The 19,425-nt window shown below is 40.9% G+C and overlaps 1 protein-coding gene across 4 annotated transcripts in view; it reads right to left on the reverse strand.

The window, feature by feature from the left end:
• The window catches only part of OXCT1 (3-oxoacid CoA-transferase 1), a 138,095-nt gene extending 122,540 nt beyond the window's left edge, over positions 1 to 15,555 (reverse strand). The window contains exons 1-5 of one of the 4 annotated variants that reach the window (XM_036846905.1): positions 15,332 to 15,555; positions 11,292 to 11,400; positions 9,466 to 9,556; positions 3,982 to 4,117; positions 513 to 662 (exon numbers count right to left, since the gene is read on the reverse strand). In XM_036846905.1, coding sequence (XP_036702800.1) covers positions 513 to 662; positions 3,982 to 4,117; positions 9,466 to 9,556; positions 11,292 to 11,400; positions 15,332 to 15,409 — 564 coding nt within the window. In that variant the 5' untranslated portion in view covers positions 15,410 to 15,555. Of the gene's footprint in view, positions 1 to 512; positions 663 to 3,981; positions 4,118 to 9,465; positions 9,557 to 11,291; positions 11,401 to 14,174; positions 14,221 to 14,903; positions 15,273 to 15,331 lie in introns of those variants that run through there. The other 3 variants (XM_036846906.1, XM_036846908.1, XM_036846907.1) reach the window with 3 other exon arrangements.
• Between the last annotated feature and the right edge of the window lie 3,870 nt (positions 15,556 to 19,425).

Here is a 19,425-nt window from a genome sequence, read left to right on the forward strand (position 1 = left end):
TTCAGTTATTCAAATATGTCCAGTATACAAAATGAAGGACAAAGGAGATAATATGAACCCTCTTCCATTATATAGTTATAACTGCCCCCGCTTTTTAAGATTGTAGACAAACTTGTGATTTCTTTGGCTTTTTTCTCCCCCTTCAATCACATCCAGAAGGGGCCTGAGCATGAAGAGTTTCATGCCATATATAGCATACATCTACTCTATTTTCCACATAAACATAATCATCAATTATAAACGCTCCTAAATTTCTTAAAACTTACCATAAAACTAATCTTGACTTGCACCTCTTCTACGGATTACAGATTCTTCTCATTTATTTATTCTGGTCTCTCTATGTGATTTAAATTACTAGCAGATGCTCAGTTTTAGCTAGAAATTTTACCTAACGTGTTTACATTACGGAATGAATGACAGTGTTTGTTCTCACACAGGTGTGGTTTTATACTTAGTTACCCAGCTGAGTCCACCTGGAATCCTGTGCTGATAGAGATATCCAGCTTTCTTACCTCTCTTGGCTTACTGGCAATGGCAATGCTGCCGTCTTTGCTGTATTTGATCGGTGACCCTCCTTCTTGCACCAGGGTCCCATACCCTGTGCTGGTGTAAAATGCAGGCACTCCAGCCCCACCTGCACGAATCCTCTCTGCAAGCGTGCCCTACAAGTGAGCAAACAACACTGCATCAGAAGTCCATTAAACACACTTCTGTCTGCAGACACAGAAACACTTACAGGCACCGTCCCTGTTTTCTAGGTGTTTATCTATCTAAACCACACCCAGCAGTGCATACTGGTTCGTGCATACTGCGGGGCTGACACCGCAGGCTAGACTATCAATGTAAAACAGTTACTATCTTTCTAGACAACAACCTCTCTATCCTTAATCCTTAATTCTTAATGGAACTGCTTATTTGTATATTAGTGCTTTCAGCTTCCATGTCTCCACTGGTTTCTTGACATCACATTCTACATCAGTCTATCTGTAATATTTTTAAATCAATTTCCAAATCTGAAGTATGTAACTTTAACTGTATACATTAAAAAACATACAGTTAAATTTTGTGTTTTACTGTGTGCTCTACGTAGGCATGGCCTGAACCTTATCTTTAATAACAATGTTATGATTATATAATAATAATGTAAAACGTTCAAACCTATCTAGAATTTATTCTAAACCATTCTCATAAGTATTTTATCTACTACATTATCTAACTAAGGAAAAATTCAAGCTAGACAAAGAGTACAACATACAGGTAAAATGGTTTTTAAAAAGCCAAGAGAGATTCAAATTTTGTTTCAGAGTAGGAACAGCTAAAAGTAAAGTTTTTTTGTATCTTCTTCTGATCATCTTTGTCCCCCTTCTAGGGACCAGTGATTTCAAACCTAATTTCCCCAGCTCTTCCACCACCACCTGCCTTTCCACCCAGTTTTCGCACACGGTAATAACTCTGGACCCAAACGTTTCCTGACACGCTCCCTAACGTGAAACGTCTTGCTACGGTCTAGCTACAGCATATTCAGACTAAATAACTGACTAGCTAACCAGTAGTAAGAATAGGTTCAGATTTTGTTTTGTTTTGTTTTGGCTGTGCCATGCGGCTTGTGGGATCTCAGCTCCCCGACCAGGGATCGAACCCGTGCCCCCTGCAGTGGAAGCACAGAGCCCTAACTGCTGGACTGCCAGGGAATTCCCTAGGTTTAGATATTAATGATGGTGTGTTAATATTGTCCCAACCTGAAAACAATTTTCCACTTGAACTGGGGCCTTTAAATACTAAACTCAAAGAAGGGACTAACAGCTGGGATTTCAGACACTGAGTCATTTGGAATAGGCGGGATATTCTGAGGAAGGATGGACCTGTGACATAACTGAAAACCTTCCAGATACCTGGTTCTCTGTTCTAACTGGTGGACAGAGGTGACTCTTCCCTGCACTTTGGGTATTTTAAGTTAATAACATCCACAAAAATTAAACCATCAAAACAACTATAATAACACTCCCTACTTTAAAATATTTTTATGTCCACCCTCCCTGAATACTATACTCCTCTTTATCCAACTGGGCAAAGGCATGAAAATCGATTACTGCCACATACAGGCCCCCTGAAGGTACCACCAAGACCCCACATCCAACCCCCAAGGGAGTCCTAATCCCTACCACTTCATCAGCACTTCCTCCCTGGCTCTCAGGCTGCAAAACAAGTTCCCAGAGCCAATGTTTACTCATGCACCAGTAAGTTGGGGCAGGAAATCCTGAACTTCTTTCAGCTTAAGGGAAGAATGTGAAAGAAATATTAAGGAAGTTCCTTTCCCATGTATATGCCCTCTGACAAAATAAGGGATAATGCAAAAGATAAAAAAAAGGCAGGGACTTCCCTGGTGGTCCAGTGGTTAAGAATCCACCTTCCAATGCAGGGGACGCAGGTTCGATCCCCGGTCAGGGAACTAAGATCCCACATGACATGGGGCAACTAAGCCCATGCGCCACAACTAGAGAGAAGCCTGTGTGCTGCAACTACCGAGCCCGTGCACTCTAGAGCCCGTGCGCCACAACTGGAGAAGCCTGCGTATCGCAACGGAGACCCAGCACAGACAAAAAAAAAAAAAAAGATAAAAAGGTAATTGAAAAGTTAATTTTCAATAGCTCCACAACTCAAAGGATATGTTACCTCAACCTATAATGTGAAGATGAAAAGTATATGCTATGGACGGATTTGGGCCCCCCCCCACCCTGCCAAAATTCACATGTTGAAGCCCTAACCCCCAATGTGCAACAAGGTTAAATGAGGTCATAAGGGTGGGGCCCTGATCAAAGAGGATTAGTGTCCTTATAATAAGAGACCCCAGGGCACTCACTTGCACGTGCTCTCCCTCTCCCTCTCACTGTCCCTCTCCCTCTCTCCCCTCCCCCAACCAAGAACCAAATCAGCCTGTACCTTGATCTTGTACTTCTCAGCCACCATAACAGTGAGAAATAAATTTCTCTTCTCTAAGCCACCCAGTCTGTGGTATTTTGTAAAAGCGGCACAAGCGATGAAGATAGTACACCTTTTGTTATTCTCAAAAAACTTTAAATGAAAATTGGATAAATCAAGCATGTGTAATACTATGAGAGGCACAGGTGCCAACACTGTAGAGTGATCAGGTGTGACTTGGAAAAACACTGTGAAGCTTCAGGTAGAAAAAACAGTTCTCCCATGCTTGTTCTCTCCAGATAAGCATATACAGTGATTTAATGATTGAATTTTAAAAAATTCTGCTGTATTACATTATTACCAATTTGATGAAGTCAGTGGTAATAATACATTCTGTTGACAAAAATAAAGCAGAGTGGTGGGCTCAGTTTCAGAGATGAAGGCAGACCATGTCAAAATGGAAGAGTAATGCATACAACCTGTAGACCCTTGTTTTACTCATATGGCTTCAAAAACTTTGCTCAGGACAAACTCTTCAATCAGTTAGGAGAGGTAATGGTGTATAAAGTGAGGAGAAACTTGCTAGATTAATTGCAATCACTGCTTCCTTTGTAATGGCGTCAGCTCTCTAGACACCTGGGCTCTGATCCCAGCACTTACTCTGTGATGTAGTCCCTCCATGGCCTTTACTTTCTTATGTCTCAGCAAGACCAGATTCCCCACAAATTTCTAATTCTGTGATTCATAGGAATTGACTTTTAGGACAATCCTCAAACATTCCAGCAATTTCTTTTGCACGCTCCAGTGAAATATACATTATAGTGCCAAACTTAAAATTTTATCCTGAAGCCTAGATATTTTCACCTTCTTTTTCAGTGCACAGCAACAAAATATTAGTCCTCTAGCAATCAAGAGGTGTGACCTGTAAACAAATTTCCTTGGTTTGGCAAAAGAGCATTCTACCTTACCTCTCTTACACAATGAAATTTCTAGGAGGAAAAAGGTAAATTTTAAAATATGTTAGTATTGTACAAAAAAAAAAAAAAAAAGAATTTTTTTTACCTGAGGTGTCAGCTCTACTTCTAATTCACCAGATAAATACTGTCGTTCAAATTCTGCATTTTCACCCACATACGAAGAAATCATGCGTTTTATCTGCTTGGATCGAAGTAAAAGGCCCAAACCAAAGTTGTCAACCCTAGAAGGAAAATGCAAGCAGCTTAGAATCAAAGGGACATCTGATAGAACGTTAATATCACTTACATTCAAAAACTTGAAATTTTATATGACAAACCACTCACATTTCTCCTAACAACCTCCTTTTCTCCCAACTTCGACTTCACTCTCCCTCCTCATTTTTCTCATGCCCCCAAGTGGCCATTCCCACTCAACTCTTTCCTAATTCTCAGAATGTATCATTTCCAAGCCTCTAACCTCCCCCCAACTGTCCTGACACACTGAATACCTTAAAGTAGTTCAGGTAACAGGTAACTGTCAACCTCCTGATAGACTTGTTTTATAGTCCTAGCTTCCACTATTGAATCTAATAACATTTCCCACCCACCATGGGTGTAAAAGAAATACCTGCATGATTTATTCTTACTTGGTTCAAAAGAAAACTAAAGCCTAAATAACAAGTATTTTCAAGAGTGCATTTTTTGAGATGTGAGAATTCCCTGAAGATTGATAACACACTTGTCCACTAGAGGGCTACAAATCACTAAAAAGTCGCTCTTGCAAAACATAACACAAAATGCTTTACGTTTTTGGTTTGTTTACCTACTGCTAATTACTACCTAGCTAGGCCTTCAGTTCTTCAGGTAAACAATTCTGTTCCCCTCAATTCAGCTCCATCTGCAAGCTTCCTCATCTCACCTGATGGCAGCCCCATCCTCACTACTTCAGAACAAAACTCATGGTGTGATCCCTGACACACACATTCCACGGCAACTTTATTGGAAAATCCTGACTCTACCTTCAGAATCTATCCAGAATCTGAGCATTTCTCACTCCCTCTCTGGGACCGGCCCATCTCTTGCCCGGATACTGCAGTAACCTTTCTTGTTTCTACTCCTGCCTGCTACGATCTACTCATAAAATGACAGCCAAAAATACAAGTATAAAATAAAATATGTCAGATCGTGTCACTGCTCTGCTCAAAACCCTGCCTTGGTACCCATTTATTTAGAGTAAAAGCAAATGTCTCTAGAGTGGCCTGCAAGGCCCCCTGGGATGGGATGGGATGCCCTTTCACACCTCTGACCTCATTCCTCCCATTTTCCTTTTTGCTCACTTCTCTACCTCTGCTGGCCTCCTTACAGTCCCTCAAACACACCAGACATCCTGTCTAGGGGCCTTGAACTGGCCTTTCCATCTCTCTTGGAAACTCTTCCTCCAGATAGGGTTCTACATAAACATCTGTTGACCATTTGTCAAATGAATTTATTGCTTGATTTCACTTTCCCCCTCCTCACTGGCTCCTTTGTAATAAAAATGAAAATCATCAAGTCTTCATGCTGGATATTTGCTATGTGTCCCTCCGGATCCATTCTCCAACCTCTAGCCTGGGGCAGCTGTCCTGTGTAGACTGAATCATGGGGTGCCCTGCCCTCTGGCTTCTGATTGGGCCCATCCACTGCTGATTGGGTTCAGCCAGTGTAAGGCACCACCAGGGGGGTGGGGGGGGTGGGGGGAGAATGGTAGCAGGACATCTATTCCCTTGGCTCTCTCCCTGGCAGGCTGCAGCACATTGGATAGCCCTCTCCATAAGGCTTTCTTCTGGGTACAAACAGCCCCCTCCCCTCATCCCATCAGGTCCAGGGCTGGAGGAGACAGCTCTCCACTGTTAATAATACTCTTGGGTGGGAATGTAAATTGATACAGCCACTATGGAGAACAGTATGGAGGTTCCTTAAAAAGCTAAAAATAGAACTACCATATGACCCAGCAATCCCACTACTGGGCATATACCCTGAGAAAACCATAATTCAAAAAGAGTCATGTACCAAAATGTTCATTGGAGCTCTATTTACAATAGCCAGGACATGGAAGCAACCTAAGTGTCCATCATCGGATGAATGGATAAAGAAGATGTGGCACATATATACAATGGAATATTACTCAGCCATAAAAAGAAACAAAACAGTTATTTGTGGTGAGGTGGATGGACCTAGAGTCTGTCATACAGAGTGAAGTAAGTCAGAAAGAGAAAAACAAATACCGTATGCTAACACATATATATGGAATCTAAGAAAAAAAAAAGGTCATGAAGAACCTAGGGGTAAAATGGGAATAAAGACACAGACCTACTAGAGAATGGACTTGAGGACATGGAGAGGGGGAAGGGTAAGCTGTGACAAAGTGAGAGAGTGGCATGGACATATATACACTACCAAACATAAAATAGATAGCTAGTGGGAAGCAGCCGCATAGCACAGGGAGATCAGCTCGGTGGTTTGTGACCACCTAGAGGGGTGGGATAGGGGGGGTGGGATAGGGAGGGTGGGAGGGAGGGAGACTCAAGAGGGAAGAGATATGGGAACGTATGTATATGTATAACTGATTCACTTTGTTATAAAGCAGAAACTAACACACCATTGTAAAGCAATTATACTCCAATAAAGATGTTAAAAAAAATTAAAAAAAAAAATAATACTCTTGCACTTGGGGGCCATTATTAAGTAAAATAAGGGTTCCTTGGACACAAGCACTGCGATACAGATCATGGATCTGATAACCGAGGATACGGCAACAGTGGATCTGATGACCATGGATCTGATAACCGGGGTGGCTACTAAGTGACCAACTGGAGGGGTACACTGGACAAAGGTATGATTCACATCCAGGGCAGGACAGAGCAGGAGGGCCCGAGACTTCATCACACTACGCAGAATAGCCTGTAATTTAAAACTTATGAATTGTTTATTTCTCGAATTTTCCATTTAATATTTGCAGACCAAGGTTGACCATAGGTAACTGAAACCACATAAAGCAAAATCATGGATAAGGGAGGACTGGTGTACATATTACCTGTCAGTATTTATTAGTCTTCTACATGGAAGTGGGGCTGCCCTTGGAGTTGTCTAAATCCCCACCTTCAAGAACTGTAATCCAAAATTACCTTGTCACGAGGAAATGAAAATAACTAATATAGCACACCTATCCTTCCCTTGGCTCTGTGATTTAATTGGTTGCTATATAGCATATCATGAAACTTTTGGTTTATACAGGCTTGTAATTCATATGTCAAAGTCTTCCAAAAATCAAAGGAACAACTGCAATTTTCCTGCCTTCCTAATCAATCCATATCAAAGTATCAATTCATCTGAATGATCCTAAGGTAGGGTTTGTCCTATCAAGACTAACAGTTAATACTCCGTAGCAAAGTAAGTGGTACCTCAGGCCAACAGGTCTTAGTGATCATTAAAAGCAAATAAAACAAAAGCAGACAATCAGGAATCCTGAGCTTTGGAAAGACTTCCAATTCAGGCAGAACTTATATAGATGGAGTCTTTTTCTAAAGAAGAAAATAGCCATTACTCCTTTTTTTTTTATAGTTGATTTACAATGCTGTATTAGTTTCAGGTGTACAGCAAAGTGATTTGGTTATATATTCATATACATTCTTTTTCAGATTCTTTTCCATTAGAGGTTGTTACAAGATATTGAATATAGTTCCCTGTGCTATACAGTAGGTCCTTGTTTATCTATTTTACATATAGTAGTATGTATCTGTTAATCCCAAACTCCTAATTTATCCCTCCCCTGCCCCCTTTCCCCTTTGGTAACCATAAGTTTGTTTTCTATGTCTGTGAGTCTATTTCTGTTTTGTAAATAAGTTCATTTGTATCATTCTTTTCGATTCCACATATTGGTGATGACCATTACTTCTAATTCCATGTTCTCTACATTTACCCAACAACTCAAACCATGTCGTTGGTTCTCCAATAAAGTGATGCTAAGTTGTCCTCATTTATCTGACTCTAAGGATCAAAACAAAGCCCTCATCCCTATAGACCTTAAGGATTTAAACTCCTCTAATTATGAGAATCAACTGCCAATGAGGATGTGCAAAGTGCCTTCTTTGAGTTCAAGGAAGTAGGTTATCGGTACCTACTCTGCATCGAGAATTTACATTGATCTACACCACTCCTTGTAAGCACTGAGCTAACAGGAAAACCCAACCAAGTACTGATAATCAAAAGTATTTTTAATAAATATAAAGTCGGCTCAAAGGGCACAGGATGTGTTTAAGAAATGTCAAGTGATCATGAACAAGTTACTTCCCTGATTACAGACGAGTTTCCCCTGTTAAATGAGGGAACTGGAACAGATGATCTCTACAATCCCGTCCAGCTCCAACTCTCGGTGATTCTGAGACTACAGGCTAAGCATAGTAGGAAATAGAAAACTACTCTAGGGACTTCCCTGGCGGTCCAGTGGTTAAGACTCTGCACTTCCACTGCAGGGGGCACAGGTTTGATCCCTGGTGGGGGAACTAAGATCCCGCATGCCACGTGGAGCAGCCAAAAAATAAATAAAAAGAAAAAAGAAAACTACTCCAAGTAACAGGATTGGCCTGTAATATACCTAAGAGATAATAAATACAATTCAGTACACAAAGAAAGGCTAACCATCTCCAGAGGAATTCAGAAAGGGGAAAGATCAATGAAGGCTAGAGCAATTCTATAATTAGATAGGGCTTCTTCTGTAAGATGGGAAAGATGTGGATAGGCAGAGAAGTGGAGAGCCTTCCAAATGAAAATAATAGCATAAATAAACTCAGCAAAGGGAAAAATGAGCACAAATGTAGATCAGTTTTGTTTCCTAAATAATCTGTGCTATTTCTTCTAAATTGCATTTATGATAACAGACTAAACTGCCAATTCAGTTAATTTCTTTAATTTTTAAGATCTTTAAAGTCTTTCATTGTTAAAGGAGAGCTGACAATTTACCATTTTGCACAAAAATAGCTTTTTCCTTGATAACGAAATATATCTTAATATGCAGGCCATTCATCATTAAAATTTTATGGCTCAGTTTTCACCATTTTGATATGTGAGCCTACTGTCTTAAGTGCCAGCTGCATACCCTCCTCCTTTTCCCAAGACCAGAAACATTTGTAATGACTGTTGGTATTCTTTATGTATCATCTAGGGTAAGGGTATAACCAAAAGAAAAGACTTGAAACAGATTTCAAATGGATGTCCATCTTCCTTTATAAATAAAGATCTACAATAACATACAACATAAAGGAACATCTTTAAATTTTAAAATGAAGGACTCAATTTTAACATACTTTTTTTTTTTTTCATTGCAGGATGTTGGTTTCCCTGACCAGGGATCAAACCCATGCCCCCTGCAGTGCAAGCACAGAGTCTTAACCATTGGACTGTGGCGGAAGTCCCAATAAACATGATCTTTTGATCCTTGAGCATATTGCTCTTGTCAATAGGGAAATTTTTCATTTCACTGATAGACTTCATTTCAATATCATGGAGGACTGTCATTTCTTTCAAGCCAATTGTTTTAAAAATGCACGCTTACCCTGCATTGTTGCTGACTGCAGTTAGTCCTTTTACTCCAGTCTTTAGCAAAGCTCCTATAAGATTCTCTGGAATTCCACATAACCCAAAACCTATAATGAGCCAAAAAGATAAACAATTTGTGGAGAGGGTAACGTTCTTTTAGGGAAATGTATGTGTCATTCTTTTTAATAAAAAAGAAAATATACCAGCACATTATTAGACCTACTAAGCAAAATGCACAGGCATATCTCAGCAACTTAATAAATAGTCATACACAATAAAAAGATCAAATTCCTGGTGCCAGGAATTTGAGGGGAGGGGGGAGATGAATACACAGAGTACATAAGTTTTTATGAGCAGTGACATACTTTGTATGACATTAAAATGATGGATATATGTCATTATACTTTTGTCCAAACCCATAGAACATGCAACACTATTCACTTTGTTAAAGTGAACCCTAAGATGAACCGTGGACTTGTTGATTATGATGTGCCAAGGCAGTTCATCCCTGGTTTAAAAAAGAAAAAAGCTACCACTCTTGATAATAGCTATGCACGTGTGGGGAGAGGGGTCATGGGGAATTTCCGTACCTTCCTGTCCATTTTGTTGTAAACCTAAAACTGCTTAAAAAAAGTCTCAAAAAAAAAAAAAGAATTAACACTCAGGATAGACATTTTTGGCAAAACTTTTGTTTCACTTATATATGTATACATACTTTATACGTGTGTGTGTTTGTTGGATTGTAATGTAAAATGTGTCTTTTAGATCAAAAAAGTTTGCAGGCCACGTTGGTTAAGTCTACTAGCAAATAAAAGCACAAATAAACCTCAAAAAAAATAAAATAAATGGTCATACAGCTGTATCCAAATGTTTTACATCGTGATATAGTACCAGACATCACTGTCAAGTTTTGATTCATAAGTATAAGGCCAAGTGCAACGTGTTAATACGGCTACACGTTGTTCTTCTTGCACTTAACTACATATCTATTATTTTCCCACTTTAAAATTGAACCTTTGTAGAGTCACTTTTTCAAGCATGTTTGTTTTATATGCCTGAGTAGATTTTGCAGATCTAGAAGCCTAAGCCAATGACTTTCATTTCCTTACATCTTCCACAATTCCTCAAATGGTATTGGGTCTAAAGTTCAATGACTGCTGAGTTGAATGAATGAATGAATGAAGAGCAGCCTTAAAAATAAGCCTTGATTTTTGTGACCAAGGCCTAGAAATCCAAAGAAATGTACAATATAAGAATTAGGCAGCAAGTTTAATGAGTGCGAGACAGTGGTGCTAAAAGACATTCCAAACAAAGAGAAGCAAAGAACTTGGGAGACTCACTAACAGATAGAGGCATATGTGCTCTCAAACTCATAAAATGAGGAGGAACAAAAGGAGTGACTAGCTGTAGGCTGATGAGATCAATGAATTCCCAAGAATCTAGGGATTTTTCAAAGCTACTAATAAGATACCACCATTTAAGGCGTCAGCTTTTCAAAATAATAGAAAAAGAAACACAAAAGGAAAGAAAAGGTAAAACATAAAGTGCTAAACCTTGCTAAGCTTTCAGGAAGGGGACACTGTAATAAAAAATACATAATATGTAATAAATAAATAAAAATAAGATAATGAATAACTAAGTAATAAAATAATTGGCATTTCCAATAATTGGCATTTATTAACTAAGTAATAAAATAATTGGCATATCTAACAATTGGCATTTATTAACTAAGTAATAAAATAAGTGGCATTTCTAATCTACATACTTTGCCACTGTAATTTCCCTGCTTTGCTAAAAACATAAGGCTGTTACCATAAAAAGAAAAACAATACTATTACTCACCACCAACCAGTACTGTTGCACCATCAGGGACGTCTTTTACCGCTTCCACTGGATCCGTATAAAATTTGGTATGGCGACGTGTGCTGGTTGAAAAGTAGCAAACACATCCCTAAAACATTAAAAAACATTTTTAAGTGAATAAACATTTGGAAACATGCATTTGCTTTCCATGTATAGCGATGTATTCAATTTTTAATCTATACAATTTCACTAGCTCATTTTTGAAAGAGTTGGGCTGTAAGTAGTTCATCTTAAGAGTAGGATGGACATACTCTATCCACAGATTATCACCAGAATCCCCTTATGATCAATATCTTTTATTATATAAGGAAAACTCTGTGTCATTTGCGGCCCCTCAGAAGAGTGAAAGAAAGTAGATAACTTGTATCCTGGGACGCAAATTCACAATATCGGTGTCATCAAGCATCAATTTCTGATAGCAACACAATCAACAAACATTTACTGTGCCAAAATTTATAAGCCAAGTTCTGCACTATTTATTTCAATCTATCGATAGTAAGGATTAAGACACAACTGTTGCTCTCAATACTACAAATACTACATATTTGGACCCTGATCCAATCTTGGGTGTCAAAGAATGCCTCCTGAAAAGACAAGTAAAGAACAGCACACCAAAAAACTCATTCCCCTAAGGGGCCTGAAGTTTATGGATGCTGGAGAAAAGTAGCAAACTGTTACCTGCAAGAGAGGCATGATTAGTCTTAGCCCAGTGTACTATTTGTCGCAAATCAGGCTATCTAGCGAGCATTCACCATCAGTTTTAAACTGTTTCCCTCTTTACACTTCATCCACAATATGGACAGGAAAAAATGATAAAGTCGATTGTGTTGCAATCAATCACTCATACTCAACATCCTCTCTCCTTTATTCTCATTATACAGTCAACCTAAAAAGAGAGGAAGTAGAGAGAATGACACCTGACTCCTGAGATGTTGCCCCTTAACCAGCCCAACGAGGTTGTAAGCTCACATCCACGGCCTATCAGAGTCTCCCAGACAGAGAACCCGAGGGGGTCAAAGTAGCAGCAAAAATGAGCTCTGTCATTCTTTTCTTCCTCCAAAAACTCCTTTCATAAAAAGTGTCAATTAATACAAAAGAAAATTTAAGAGAACTATACTGAAAGTCAAATGAGATCTGCAAAGGTATAGGTTGCCCAAATGACCTTTGTCCTTTTAAATTTCAACCTTGGCCAAGGTCAGATGAGAAGCGCGGTATACCCTGGCACACTGCCCAAACACGGGGAAATAAGTAGAGGCGTGGACAGAAAGGAAAAGGGCTTGAGTTACAAACAACTTTCTCCTCTTCCCTATCCTCAAGTAGCAAGGAGTTATTTGATTCTGTTTTAACACACACATACACACAAAAACATATTTTTTATCTTAGAAATTAAAAGTTTGATAGTCTGAATAAGTAGGTTGAGAAACTGAATATTTCCTGCCATATCAGTAAACAAATAATGTCACGGTCACCAGCGATTGCAAGCTCTCCAATGTGAGCTGAGGAGCCCTGAAAAAACTCAGGGCTGAAAATACCTACCATCTAGCAGCCATCAGACTGCAGCCACTCCCTGAAGTGAGCCCTGAGGAAACTCAGGACGTGAAAATACAGGCCCCAGATAGCTGAGGTGCATATCAAAGGAATGATTTCAGTGAGCCCGGACTCTCGCATCTTCCCACACAGAGAAGAAAAGTGCTAAATTCCTTAACTTGAGATATCTGGTTTTCTTTATTTAACAACAATCTTTTGACGTTCCCAATTACCTGCTCTTTGTTGCAAAACTTCTAAATATCCTGGCCCCTCCCTTTGCCTCCTCCGAGCAGTTTTTCAGAGTTATCTGAAACACTGTCTCCTGGGCTGCAGTCCTCATTTTGCCCCAAATAAAACTTAACTCACAACTCTCACGTTGTGCATATATATATATTTTTTAAGTCAACAGTCTATTTTAGTCGAAGTCAATGGCAATGGCTCTGAAAGTGCAGTCCTCAGACCTGAAGCATTATCAACTGGGAACTTATTAATGCAGAGTATGGGGCTCCAGCCAGGACCTACTAAATCAGAAATTCTGGGGATGAACACAGCAATCTATTTAATAAAGCCTCCAGGTAATTCTGATGCAAACTCAAGTTTGAAAGACATGCTTATCATAAATAAAAAAGAAAAAAACCTATCTCATTTTACCTGTTGGGTAGGTTTAGCAGAAAAATTCTCAAGGTTACCACATAAGTTTCCCACAGCGTTCTCTCATCCACCTATGAAAGGTGTTGAGTGTCTATTCTATGCAGGGTAGTGTGTAATGTTGAGAGAGACAGAGAATAAGGCATACAATATGGTCTCTGCAAATTTCATCTGGTTATGAAGACAATGTACACACATTAAAAAGTTAAACAAGTACACAAGTGTTAACAGTTAACGCAAGCAGGAGGTAAGGTTTAAGGGCTAAATAAGCAGTAAGAGCCCTAAGTGCCAAGCGCCGAAGGAACACAGGGAAGCTGGAGTTGGACCTATGATAATCAAACCTGAAAGGAGAGATGAGATACAGAAAAACCCGTAATTTGTAGCTCGGCCATCTAAGAAGAGGTTTGCTGGGTTTCGGGAATAGTTTAACAATATACTGAAGAAAATGAGTAAGTTACACTTAGGCAAATAAGTAACTGCCAAAAGAAGGAATGATATTGACCTTGGCCCAAGGATATCGCTGTGTCCTGATTTGCATTAGTTTCAGCGCCCACAGCAATCTGACTGAAGGTCGAGTTCCCTTTTAATAATGCTTTACATATCCAAAGCTATCTGCAATTATCAAAATGCTTCCTAAGAAGCATTTATGAGTAAACCGTTCCAGTTCTAAATCATCCTAGCACTTACCTACGGGGCTTGGTGGCCCCTCTGCGTTCACTGCTCTCAGAGAGCGGACGTGGGGAAGAAGGAAGAGCAATGGGGCGGGGCAGGAGTTCCCTGTGAGTACACAACTGTGCAAGGCAAGCTTTCAAGCTCGGAACTATTACTCAAAACGCTGCTAAGTAAAAACATCACTTTTCCTTGTCTCTTCCAAGGAAAAGGCTCCCGTGGTGATGGACGTAGCCGAGGTAAGCCACCCTCCAAGACTCAGAGCTCTGGTCCTGTCCGAGGACTCGGAATAGGAACCGCACCGGGACGTGGGCTTACAGGTGGGGACAGAGCATGGGGCAAAAAAAGACTACACGTCAGCCAACAATCGCGGCGCGAATGCCTCAGGATACTACCACTCGTGAAGTGTTTGCAGTGAAGGCGGAACAAGGTTTGCAAAAGGCTTTGAAATCGGAAATCCCGAGGAGCCTCGGAAGAAGGGAAGCCGGCGCCCGAAGCCTGCGCTCTAGCCACCGCCTATCCTCTACAGGCTCCTCCGCGTGAGGAGGTAAACGCCTAGGCAAGGGCTCCGGCCCGGGTTCCCCTTCCCACCGCCGAGGTGCGGCGCAGCCCTATCCAGGAGGTGGGGCGCAGCGTTCCATCCCCTTGGCGGTGAACTCAAGCCGACCCCTGGCTAGCCCAGCGCTGGGTTCCGGGCCTCTAGAGGCGCCCCCGCCCCGAGATTCCCAAATCGGAGCGCAAACCTACCAGCTACAGCCGTCGCCCCTTGCCCCCTTTAAACAAGCGAACCCTCCTCGTCCCGTTTCGGCCGCCAGAGCCCCTTCCCAGAAGGCTGCCCGCAAAGCGGAGACTCGTGCCCGGGAGGACGCGAGCGAGCCCCGAAGGGCGCGGCGTTGTTGCCAGGCGTCTTCCTGCCCCTCAGCCTCTCCGCGCGCTCCTTTGCCTCGTTTCGCCCCATCGGGAAAGCAGGTGCAGAACCAAGCCAAGGAGGCCATGAGGCAGAGCGGCCAGGCAAGGAAGGCGTCGTCGCGTCTCGGGGCCCTGGGTACTGCGCCCAGGATGCCGGCTCCCGGACTGGAGCGGGTGGGTTCGGGCAGAGGAGAAAACGCTGGCACCACTCGGGGTTTCGTCCGCACTCGTTCGACGCGCGGCCTTGCTCTTCACCCGCACTTTACCTTGGACCAGGCGCCCCCGGGGCGGCGGGCGGAGGCGCAGAACCGCAGGCGGGAGGAGAGGCGTGTGAGAGCCGCCATGGTTGGGTTGGGGGGCGGGCGCAGGCCGGGCCGAAGCGAGCGTGTGAGTGTGTCAGCAGGCGCGGCCCGGGCCTCCGCGTCACCGAACGGGAGGAAAAGGAAGGCGCGCAGGGGGCGGGCTGGAGGCTCGATCGCGCTTCGGTGACGTCCTGGGACCTCCGGGGCCGGGCTCCGGCTGACGGAGAAGAGACGCTGGGAGGGGCCCACGGCCGGGGCGGGTCGCGGGGAAAGTCCCGGCCCGGCCGCGCTCAGGTGCTTCCTCGCGTCGGGCGTATTCCAGCCCGTCGTGTTGCGCGCACTTGCCGCAGCAGCCCCTCGGCTTTGAGCTGCCGCGGGTATCTGTCTTTACGAAGGTCAGGGATAAGCCTTGGCCTAGCGTTCGGGCGGCGCAGGAGGGCCTCTCACGGAGCTTGCTGCTTTTTCATGCCAGTGTCTGGCACCTGTGTGGGCTGCAAAGGGGTACCTGCCTGGAGGCCCACCGCCTCTCTTCCCGCCGCCTGGACAGCGTTCCCACGTCTTCCATTTCTCAGTCCCCTCTCCCCACACCTGTCCCTGGCTTGTGTAGAGTTAAGTTTGCTCTGAGAACCTGCCACGAGCCATCTTCCTTGAAGTGTGATCAGACAGGCCTGGTCAAGATTGTCCCTGGTCAGGAAGGCAAGATTAGGACTGGGCCTCCGGGACTTGATTTTAGCACGCCTTCTTTTCCATCCGTATCATCCACGTCTGCATTTTTCAGGATCTTTCTGGCACTGGAGTCCCAGAAACCCCAGAGATTACTCAGCAGAGGCAAACATACAGCTGTGTATCCCTTTGACTGACCTGAGACAAGTTTCATAACTTTCCTAAGCCTGTGTCTTTATCTGCAAATTAAAATTGCTTGTAATACTCAGATATGTCCTGAAGATTACATGAGGTAATTCATGCAAAACTTCTGGCCCCATTATAAACACTCAATAAATCTTAGGCGTTACTCTAAGTTTCTTCAAGTTGGCAGTGGTGCATTGATATGACACACACATTCAGTCAAAGTCTGATTTCTTCAGAACCATCTATGCACTTAGCAGCTGAGTGGAAGGACCAAGTGGAAAATCAATAAACATTTTATTTGATTAAGGGCTGGCCATGTCCTGGGAATGTAGCTGTTAGTTTTTGAAGCAAAGCTAACACGAAAATTAAATGAGCCCTTAACTTCCTTAGCAAGTATACTGAGACAGTGGACAGTCAGTCCAGTTTAAATTCTTTCTATAAAAGCACTGCCCTTTCATGGTATTCTTTTTAACTCCGAATTCTTTATTTTTTTCCTGTGAATACTATATATATATATATATTTTTTTACATCTTTATTGGAGTATAATTGCTTTACATTGTTGTGTTAGTATAATTTTAATTAAAGTCATTGAGAGAACAAAATACCAAGTTAGACTGTCCAATGACATAAGGAGAAATTAACTTCACAATGCTCTCTATTTTCAACACATTTTAAGAACTTGGATAGAGGGGAAATTTAGGTATTAGAACTAAAGTCCCATTGCTAGTCCTAATAACAGCATATGGTAGTTGGCAGAATGTGACAAAGCTAAACTTCACAACTGGGTCTGCTTTTCCACTTTCACCCTTCCAGAGGACACATGAAATGGAAAACAGCATTGGCAACTGTGTCAAACCGTGGTCATATGACTCACTCTTCTTGGCTGGTCTCACTCTGTTGCTCCTGGCTGAGGAAAAGACACACATTTTTAGTCTTATACTCTATGTGACTCTTAAATCTCGTGAAAAAAATCAGCCTCATTACTCAACGGTCAAAACACACTGTATTATTTTTTGGTGACTCTATGACTCCATTTTGTACTTTTTAAATAAAATATGAGTATCTTCAACTTGAACACATTATAGAAAAGTTTTTCTGTCGGATTTTCCTTCTGGTTCCACAACCATTTCAATTTTAATCTCTGTAAAATCTACTTTTTAAAAACCTCTGGAACTCGACTCGATACTCTGTAATGACCTATTTGGGAAAAGAATTTTAAAAAGAGTGGATATATGTATAATATATGTACAACTGATTCACTTTGCTGTACAACTGAAACTAACACAACATTGTGAATTAACTATACTCCAATAAAAACTTTTTAAAAATAAAAGTATAAAAACCCAAAAATATCCGAATTTTTCTGAACTAGTGAGAATAGCTCCCCTTTGTTTTAGGGGCAGTTTGTGACAGATATATATCATATTCTGGAAACTTTTCTTCATGTATTGTAGAGTTTAACTTCCACATTCTTAAAACTTGGGAGAGGAACTTCCCTGGTGGTCCAGTGGTTAAGAATCCATCTTGCAATGCAGAGGACGCGGGTTTGATCCCTGGTTCGGGGAACTAAGATCCCACATACTGCGGGGCAACTAAGCCCACCTGCTGCAACTACTGAGCCAGCGCCCCACAACCAGAGAGACTGCGTGCTGCAAACTACAGAGCCCACACGCTCTGGAACCTGCACACTGCAACTAAGACCCGATGTTGCAGAAAATTAATTAATTGATTGATTGATTCAAAAAAAAACTTGGGAGAATTGAATTGAATTCAGAGCTCTTAAAAAAAAGAGCTCTTAAAAGGTCTGATTTTACACAGGCAATAGGAAAGTTTATTTTGTATTATGTTATTATATATATAATAGATATTGCATATATTATTTTTATATATTTTTTAAATTTCAAGTTCGATTTTATTGCAGCCAAAACAGTGGTATTAACTGTACCTAATAAACTATTATGTACATACATATTTTAAGTTATGGGAATAAAGTTTATTTTGGCAGACAGTGTTAAACAAAATTAAAGTTGCATACATTAGTAACATAAGTCAACATCCTTAATTTGGTATAAGTGTGAACACATTTTCTTGCTTTCCTGTGTTCTGCTAAATCACCATAACTTAAACTGCTTTATAAAACTGATATGCTGAAATTTAATTTAGAGTTTTTGCTTATGCTGTAATTGATATATTATGTGATATATATGTACATATATATATATTCCCCTCCCTTTCTATCAAATGAATGCAGACAATGTGTCAGAGTTGGTTAGACTGTAAGTTGTCATTCTCTGTTTAAGGAATTTTTATTTAAATTCTCCTAAAATATGTTGCGTTAACATCCTTTCTAATTACTGAAAGATAGGACATTCTGCCATCACAGTTGGAGTATTCAGACTGATAATCAGGGGCTTTAAAATTGTTTTCAAAACCAGTTGTTTGACTGGCTTAGCTAGTAATTGTAGTTTTTAAGTAGGTCATTTGAATCTTAAAAAAAATATATGCGTGCTTCATTTTATACGATGATCCTTTAATATATGGAAAACAAATCCCTTCAGACAGTTTTCCTCTAGTAGATTTGAAAGACATAAATTTGAAATTTTACATAAATTTATAAATTCAAGTATTGTTTTATGCAAATCATTATTCCCTAATTTACCTTTTTTGTAAGTTTCTTATTTTCATAGATTCTTTGAAATAGTGCTTTTAAATTAACTAATGTGTACTAATATTTGTTCAATGGATTAAAAAATGAATTTTACTTAAAGTGTAGTTTTTTCTTAGGAAAAAATGGTAAACAACTAAATGCATGCGATGGTTGGAGAAGGCTCAACTCCTGGAATGAAAATGAAAATTATGTTAAAGTGCAAAGGAAACTCAAAAGAGCAAAACACACCAGAGGTATCTTGCATGCATTCAAGTCTGATCATGTCACTTCTGCTTAAAAAATTTCAGGTTTTCCCCATTGCCTTTAAGATCCAAAGTCCATGCTTCTTAACTGGGCATAGAAAGGTACCATCTCTTTTGGTTTTCCCCTCACCTGTATATCACCTTTATACAGTATTCCAAACTATATTTGCCTCTTGATTTTCACAGGATGAGTCCGCACAACTCAGAATCAAATACTGAAAGCAAAGTAGTAAAGAACATGGACTCTGTAGCTAGACTGCCTGTGTTCAAATCTCAGCTCTGCTGTTCCCTAGCTATG

The sequence above is a fragment of the Balaenoptera musculus genome, chromosome 3, assembly GCF_009873245.2.
Source record: "Balaenoptera musculus isolate JJ_BM4_2016_0621 chromosome 3, mBalMus1.pri.v3, whole genome shotgun sequence".
NCBI lineage: Eukaryota > Metazoa > Chordata > Mammalia > Artiodactyla > Balaenopteridae > Balaenoptera > Balaenoptera musculus.